Source organism: Capricornis sumatraensis, chromosome 4 (assembly GCF_032405125.1).
Source record: "Capricornis sumatraensis isolate serow.1 chromosome 4, serow.2, whole genome shotgun sequence".
Taxonomy (NCBI): Eukaryota; Metazoa; Chordata; class Mammalia; order Artiodactyla; family Bovidae; genus Capricornis; species Capricornis sumatraensis.
The window spans coordinates 114,037,972-114,046,615 of record NC_091072.1 but is presented as its reverse complement, the minus strand read 5'-3'; the positions used below and the strand labels follow the sequence as shown (position 1 = coordinate 114,046,615).

The 8,644-nt window shown below is 41.0% G+C and overlaps 1 protein-coding gene across 4 annotated transcripts in view; it reads right to left on the bottom strand.

The window, feature by feature from the left end:
- Positions 1-225: 225 nt before the first annotated feature.
- RIC8B (RIC8 guanine nucleotide exchange factor B) overlaps positions 226-8,644 on the bottom strand; it is a 100,749-nt gene continuing 92,330 nt past the window's right edge. For all 4 annotated transcript variants that reach the window (XM_068970473.1, XM_068970476.1, XM_068970474.1 and 1 more), the window contains one exon: positions 226-1,485. In XM_068970473.1, the coding sequence (XP_068826574.1) occupies positions 1,374-1,485 (112 nt within the window). In that variant the 3' untranslated portion in view covers positions 226-1,373. The remainder of the gene's footprint in view (positions 1,486-8,644) is intronic.

Below are 8,644 nucleotides of genomic sequence, written 5' to 3'. Positions count from 1 at the left end.
TAAAAAAGCATAAACTGTGAAATAGTATTTTTACCCCAATAAACAAAAAATAGTATTGTTTATAAAGAAACACACACAGATGGCTAAATTGAATCAACCCCAATGTTTTATTTAATTTAAAGTTTTAAAAGGCAGTGGTTAAGCACATTATGTGTATATATATATATGTATATACATACATACATATATATATATATAAGAGGAAACCAACCCCTTTTCAACTTTAGCCATTGATTAACTAGGCCCACTGTCTATTGCATGATTCATTTTCTACTTTTTCATATGACCAATCTGTTTTACCAAAGTAAAAACAGCCTTAATCAGTTTAACAGTAACTATTTGTGTTTCTTTTTTAAATAAATAAAGTTACCATTAAACTGATCACATATGGTAGAAAGGTAGAACACACACAAGCACACACAGTCCCCGATTTAAAACATGTGGCGTATGAATGACCTATATGTACAAATGGTTGCTGCTGTCTCCTCCACCCTTAGCAGAGGCCACAGAAGAACTCCCAGTACCCAGGGGTCCCCATTCCCTCTTCCGGGTTGGAGGGAATGTTTTCCTGGCACCCCTGTGTTAGACCTCAGAATACATGCTCCCCATGCAGCAATACAGGCGGGGTTCAGTTCTATGGTACTAGTGTTCAGGTTATTAGGGAATAAATAGGCATTGGTAGCTGCCTCAGAACTCAACCATCCTTTGTAACTTTATAGGGAGAAATGTATTCTGAAGTTCTAGGTAACTGACATACAAACTTTTTAATGTAATCAGTTTGCAAGTCTGGGGCTGTGTGTGTGTGTGTGTGCACGTGTGTGTGTGTGTGAGTCTCTATAGATTTATACAAAATTGAAATGAAGTGAAGAGTGGGGCTAGGCCTATGGAGCAGCTGCTTGGCTTCCATTCATTCAGTCCTGATCTAAAGGGTCACTTGCCTTAGCCCCTTTTAGCAGCTCATTCTGGTTCTCATGTGCCTCCGTCTCTGGAGAGATTCAGAAAGGGCAGCTCACACAAGTGAGAGGAAGGACACAGCTAAATCTTCTGTTAAGAATCTTGGCAAACAGAACTGCCAGATTCAACCAAGGCTGCCTTATAGAGTGAAGTCCTTCAGTTCCGTCTTGACAGAATGGAATTTTTTTTTTCCTGTTCCTAGTCCCTGCAACTCCATCTAACTGCAGCTCTGTATGAATGCCTCAATATCGCAAAAACACAGGATCACTTCTTAAATACGCTGGATTCTCAATGAGTAAACCAGTTAATGTGTTTCTAGCCAAAGCAAGGGCATAAATGTTTTAGAGAAAAGATTCCCCTGGAGCTACAGAGAAAAGATGCTGATAAAAGCAATATTGAGATTTGAGCAGGTGATGCTTTCAGTCTGTGTCAGAGCTGGTCTCCTCGATGACAGAGTACTGGTTGAGTGCTTCCTCCAAAGGCGTTATTGTCCCATCAGGTTTTAGTCCCATTGGTTTAAGCAACTCCTCTCTGGAAAAAGAGATAAAAGAGAGAGAAAAAAGTATTCACCAGCATCACACACACACCCTCCCCCCGCCCAAATCCACATCCTTTAAAAAAAAAGAAAAGTCTTTAAAAACCAAAGTATTTTTCCTCAAGCTCTCTCTGTGTGTTTGTAACAGGAAAGATGAAAGGGGTATGGAAAGAAAAAGAGGGAGATAAAAGACTTCATTCACACAGGCCAAACCTACTAAGCCAATTAAAAGTATGAAAAGTCAAGGTCTAAATGGGCTCAGGACAAGGAGCAGGTCTCTTCTGTTTTTAATAATTAACTTTTTTCCTTTTGTGGATTTATTTTAGTGAAGTTGAAGCTGCCAAAATTTCACCTGTCCCAGTGGACCAGCCATGTAATTAAATGGCTGATTTGAAATGTATGGATTTCATTTAATGGAATAAATCTGCCATTTGATTTTTCCCTCTCCAGTCTCTAGTGATATATGAGTACTTATTGATTTCAGATCAGCTGGCCTTTCCCAACTTTCTCCCTCCCTTTTCTTTCCTTCTTCTCTCCTTCTTTAAAAAAAAAAAAAAAAACGAAACACCATTGCTTTTGTTTGTGGCAGTTTAATTATGGGATTGACAGCCATTTTAATCTCTTCAAAGCTCCCCAACTGCCTCTCCTCAGCTAATCCAATTATATCTACTCCACAAGTTACGGCCTCATCTAAAGATGATTAATTATTGATTAAGCCAATCAAAAAGCGTTAGGAAAGATTTGTTTAATCTTTTCATGGGCTCTTATTTATTATATGGAGATTATGGTGAATGTACCTGTTGAGCTGCTAACTCTAGTCCTCCTCCCACCCCAAAAAGTAGCAGCGTACTTTAAAAGGAGTCTTGAAGAGCACACGAGCTGTTTAAAGCTTATTTCTCACAGAAACGGGCATCGCCCCCTAAAAACATGTCTACAGCAAGAACCCACATGGCAGCAACTGTAATGTTGGTGGGAGCTAGAGTGAAGGAAGATAATAAAGCCTCCTCTCCCTCTGCTTCCTTGTGGTTGTCCCTCAGACCAGCACAAAGCAGGGCTCCCTCCTGGGAAGGGCCCCCTCCTGGGAAGGGCCAGCCACACAACCGTGTGCTAGTGTTACAAGTGCAGAGAAACTTCTGGGGAAGGGGAAGAACAGCTCAGTGGTCACTGGATAAGCCAACAGGAGCCTAATCAAGCAGCTCTTACCAGGAGACTACTGCTGAGAGTCTGAAGACTCTATTAATATGGATGTTTGACTGGTTAAATTGAGGTTGCTAAATATTTATAAAGTAGGAAATGTGTTCCATGATCCCAGAAATGGGGTCAGAATCATAGAACTTAAAGTGGCCTTAGAGATCATTTAGTCCAACTCCCTTGTTTAATAAAGGAGACTGAGTGACTTACCCAAGGTCACATGTCTAGTGGCAAAGCTGGACCTGGGATAGTCCCTGAATCCCAGTTCAGGGCTCTTTGCACATCTGGATTAACTGCTCTAACTGCACTGAAGGAACACACTCTGAGTTCAGCTGTTCAACAACTATGTGCTGAGAACTGTGTCATATACTGGGGAGAGAAGGAAGGCAGGCACAGCTGCTGCCCTCGAGCAGTGAGTGAAACATACTCATGGAAAATAACTTAGGACATAATGGGGTAAATGCTGTAATAGGATCAGGAACAAAGGAAATCACAGCTCCTGAGACAAACCATCGATCTAATCACCTGGGGAAGGTGGGAGCAGCACCTCCAGGGAGGTGTCCTATGCCAGGCAAAGATGGCACAGGACTTTTCTGGCAAGGGAGATTGTGTGGAGGGCTCTGTATGGTCCCACCTACTTGTGATTGTGTAGACCTTTCTGGATTGTGTCAATTTCTTTCTCTGCTCTCAAGCTGGGAAAGGGCCCAGTGTTTGGGGAGGGGTAAGGTTCACTGAAGGAACAGCAGGAAGTAAGTCTGCAAGGGCAGTTTGGGGTCTGGGAGTCAAGTGTCTTGAATGTCAAAGTAAGCAGCTTGGGTCCTAGTCTGTAAGGAATGCCCAGCCAGGGTTGCTTTATAGGGAAGAATCTCTGGCAGCAGTGCAAAGACACATCGGAATCAGGGAAACTGGCAGAGAGGCAAGTCACGAGGATGTCACTGTAACAGTGTGTGTGAGAGGAGACAGAAAGTTGGGTTGTGGTTGTGGGAAGAAAAGGCATCACTTCCAAGGTAGAGCTGTCATCCACTGGGAGGGCAGAGTTGGTAAAGGGGAGTGAGGAAGACTGTCTCTATGGCTCCCAGCTCAGATGACCATGTGGATGGTGACCATTCATTCGAGCAAGAGCACAGCAGATGGAGCAGATTTTGGGGGATGGGGGAAGACACTGACATCTTTCAGGACAGTGAAGAACTCTACACGACAACCAGGTAGAAATGTTTAGTGGAACTAGAGAACAATCTGCTTCCACTGAAACTTCTCTCTAGTACCAGTTCATACTATACATCTGTACTTTAGTAACAATTCCTAGTTCTGGTTGTCCTGAAGGACTTTGTGATCCTGGACACTTTACTAATAATCAATGCAAAAGGAGAAGGGGACCACCTTCTGGGGTGAAACACTAAGGGATCAGAATGTTCAAAGGTTTGAAGGGGTTGGTGACTGCAGGAACAGTAGGTGAGGTGTGGTGAAGGGTATGGGTGGATGGAATGGGATCAGTAGATGAGATTGTATGAATTCTACCAAGATAGTGATGAACTGCTGGGGGGGGGGGCATGCCATCACTCCTAATATTTCTGCATTTCTCTGGTAACAGAATGATACTGGGGCTAGCTACCAGCTTGCACAAGGTAGCCAGTACTTTCCCATCCAAACCCAGGAGGAATATTTTCAAATCAAGTCCATAGGTTTCACCCCTACTCCCTAATCCAATTTTATAATAGAAATAATTAAAAACATTATAAAAGTTTTATGGCCAAATTATGAAAATTCATCTATAGAATAAAAGGGCTCATATTTTAATTCTCACTTGTGAACTATTCTTCTCAAGGTTTTATTTTTTGGATTTTCTGTATCACCCCTCTACTAACATAGATGCTCCTCTAAGGATATGAATTATTTTCTTTTTCACTTGGCTATAGGATGCTATAGGATGTCTTGTCTTACTGACACTCCTGTAGGAGAGGTGTCAGTGATAACTGGCCAAATAATTATGCATTCATGCAAATAAATTAAGGTGGCAATGTGATACACTGGAAAGAACAAAAAGGTCTAGAGTCAGGAAGTCTCTCTGAAGTCCTGGCTCTTCCACTTACCAGTTGTGTGATCTTGGGCAAGTCTCTGAGTCTCTGTATTCCCATCTGTGAAATGGGGATAATAATACTAGCTCTACCTACCTACTTCCTAGTGATGACTTAAGGGGTTATAATACTAGCAGTGGTAGTAGTAACAGCAACAATAATAGTGTAAATGAAAGAGTTCTATGAACTGTAAAGGAGTCCTAAATATTAGTTGTTGTTATTATGGTACAGTGAAAGGCATATAAAGGTTTTGGAATCAGACCTAGGTTCTATAGCAGTAAGATCTTGAACTCTCTGAACTTCAGCTTCCTTATCGGTAGAATTGGGATAGCAATACCCATTTCACTGAATCATCATGCGGGTGAAAGGTCATTATACATATGAAGTACATAGTGCAATGGCTGGGATGTAGTTGGAACCCATGAAATGCATTTCCTGTCCTTTATGTGCTTATGGAAGGAAGGTTTCCACAAGATTGTTAGGGCAGTCTTTGGGAATAAGTGGGGGAAGAGTATGCAGAAGCAAATAAAAGACATGGTCCCTGTCCTCAAGAAGCTTTCAGTCAGTTCAGAAGGTAAAACACACACACATTAAACAATATTAAAGGAATTACAGAACAGCAGATCAACAAGCTTGAGATGATTAACAGGCAGAGCCCTGCTTCCCCTAGCCTGACAGTTCAATACACCCTTACTGTATTTGAAATTTATTTAAAGGCGATTTCTCATCCTGTTTGGGAATGGAAGGAGAGAGGATCACTTATAGATATGTGACTGTTTTCTCTTATGGACCCCGAGGCTTACTTTTCAAACCCCCATCCTAACGATTCTGATCTTCCTCCCTATCATATAACAGTCCACAAATACCAAAATGAATTCTTTGATATAGAAACTTACTCCTAAAAGGTCTGAAAAGTGACCTGGCTATACTAAACTGCTTCATTTAGTAAGATCTGTTGTATCTAGATCAGCAAGATGTGGACAGAGAATGGGAAGCATTAATGAATACCACAGAACTGTTATTCCACCAGTCATACGGGCTATGTACACATGGGAGGGACACAGAGGAGATGCGGATGCTGATCACAGGCTCCTGGCAGGAGATGGATTCAGGGCCAGACTGTAATGGCAGTGATGGACATAGATTCATGGGGAGAAAGGCATCCCGAAGCAGAAGATTAGTCAAGCAAAGGCACAGAAGCGAGAGTTAGTTGTGTACAGGGACTGGCAAGCAGGCTGGCTTGGCTGAGATAAAGGAAAAAGAAAGCTCAAGACAGATATGGGGTACAAAAGAGGATTTGGATGGAGACTTTGCAATCCTGGGCTGACAAGTCTGGGTTACAGTACAGAGATATTTTGTCTTCTATTTCAAGGGTCCCGTATTTTAAGACTATTTATTAAAAATAATTCTTATTACAAAGGTTGAAAGCTATAAAACAATACTGCTTTGACATATTAAAAAGAAAATATTCTACGCTGTATTCATTTTCATATCCCTATGTGTCTAGCACAGTGCCTTGCAGATGGTAGATCCTCAATAAGTGTTTATGAACTCAATTTAGCTGCAGTTGGTATTATCTTGTATTTTCACAGAAAGGAATGGTATAGTGTTTTATGTGACTCCTAATAAACAAACCCTGACCAAGAGAAAAGGTTCACTTTCATCACCAGCATTTACAATTAGGAAAAGTATTAGCACTCTACAGGGAATTCTGCATGATGCTTTCTAGGGATTTCTCATTCTCTACTGGACTTGAGCAACTTGAGGACAGAGTCCATGTATTATCTGGCTGTGATCTGCAGTATCTAGGATGGGAACATAATAGGTGCTCAGTAAAGTTCTACTGAAAGAATGTAATACATGGGTCATAGCATAAATGGACAATGGTAGAGAACCATTTGCCACGAGTCATCCTCATACTATTTTAACTATAATTACTTCCCTGATGAGTCAGTGTCATCAGACATTCTGATCGTCCAGAAATCAAGGCCCTCTTTGTGCCATACAACCTGGAATTTCCAACCACTGATTCATGTACACTTGGCTGCTTACATACGGGGCGCCACTGGGTCTAGTCTCAGATTGTCCACTAACGTGCTGGGTGTCCTTGGGCAAGTCATTTCCTTCTCTGGGCTTGAGTCTCCCCATCTATAAAATGAAGGGGTTGGACAAGATGATCCCTAAGATTCTATTCTAATTCCAAGAGTCTAAATATTAGGTTTCTAAATAATTATGATCTACTTAAAAAGCTACTAGGTTTTTAAGACACTAAAACTGCTAGGCTTTTGTTTCTAATCAAGATCTTCTAAACCTAAAAGTCAAGCACAGCAGCCTACCTAATTGTCACTGACATACACCAAGACCACAAGTCCTTTCTGCAAAGCTACCAGCAAATGATTAGAATGATTCCAAAAATAAAATCAAAGCAATGGCAAATGTTTTAAGGATGGATCTAAATTCAATCATGGCCCTCAATAAACAGGCCATTTCATGAAGAGTTACTGGTCCTAAATTATGAAGGTCCCATCTAAAAAGGATGGCTAGGTGTTAGATATATGTAGATCATGTAGTTAAACGAAGATACTGTATACTGAAATGTGCATCAGGGTTAAGATATTCACATAGCAATAACTCCTTCATACTTACCTTCAATGCTATACACAGGCCTTAACACAAGTTAAGACTGCCCTCGTTATCATCAAAAAGTACAGTGATGTCTACTGGATAAAGAGCCCATTCTAGGCACTGTGACAGTATCATGGCGGGCTTCTCATCTGATCAGGCATCTGGCCAGGGAAGAGATAAGCCTCCAAGAATGTTCAACTGGAACGAAACATCATTTAGAAATTTGATCTTACTAAACGATAAGGAACCATAATCTATAAGGGCTTGGCCAGGCACGAGGACACAGATAAAGCACGTCCAAGAAAGGAAACCTTATTTTGCCCCAGCCTAACCCTCAGGACTGCTAATGGAAACCAAAAAGTACTTTTTTAAAGGTTTAGGGATGGGAGATTATGGAATTTATACCATACTGAAAGTTTTATAGTCTGTCTTTTTTTTCCCCAGATATAGTTCCACATTTTCCTGAGCCACAATTTCCTTGTAAGTATGCTCCTCTGGGATGCCTGGGCTTATACAACCTCTCAGGACCTTAGAGAAAGCTCCACTTTTTAGACTTCTGGTTCCTATGTAACTTTCCCCCAGAAATGACAGTGCAATATTGGGGCTCAGATACTAACATACCCAATAGCACATTATAGAATAGGCCAGATGTGTATGTGTATAAAACACCTTACTTGACCTGGAAACAAGAGAATACTCTTGCCCAAAGCACATGTTTTTGTGCAATACAAACAAAGCATTCAATTCAAGTGTACTTGTTGAAAAACAGGACATAATTAAGCAGTTGGTAAAATGCATTCTTGTTTCCCACTTGCAGATCTCCCAAGAGTCCCTTCGAATTTACCTATACGAGTTTCAGCTTCCCGCTTGCCACTTAGCTTGATAACGACTCAAAAATCATTCCCTTGTTTTCAAGGGCTCTTCTTTCTTGTCTGCTCTGTGTACTACAGGGCAGTATTGACACATGGAATTAATGACAGGGTCTGTAATGAAACAACAGTCATGCAAACACCAGTCTGCTCTTTTGATAAAACAGCATGTTAGAGACCTATTCACCTCCCTCTAATTGAGTACTGCATAATAGTTCCAATCCTTTTATGTAACATATTTTGTTCTATGATTAGAAAAGAAGAAAAAGGGGGAACCTATGAAGCATTGCTTCCTTCAATCACCCCCTGATTAATTCTGATTTTAATGAGGTTGGCTGTTATTTAGGCAGGTTCTGTTACATACTTGTTTTGTTGACTTCTGTACAATGTATAAC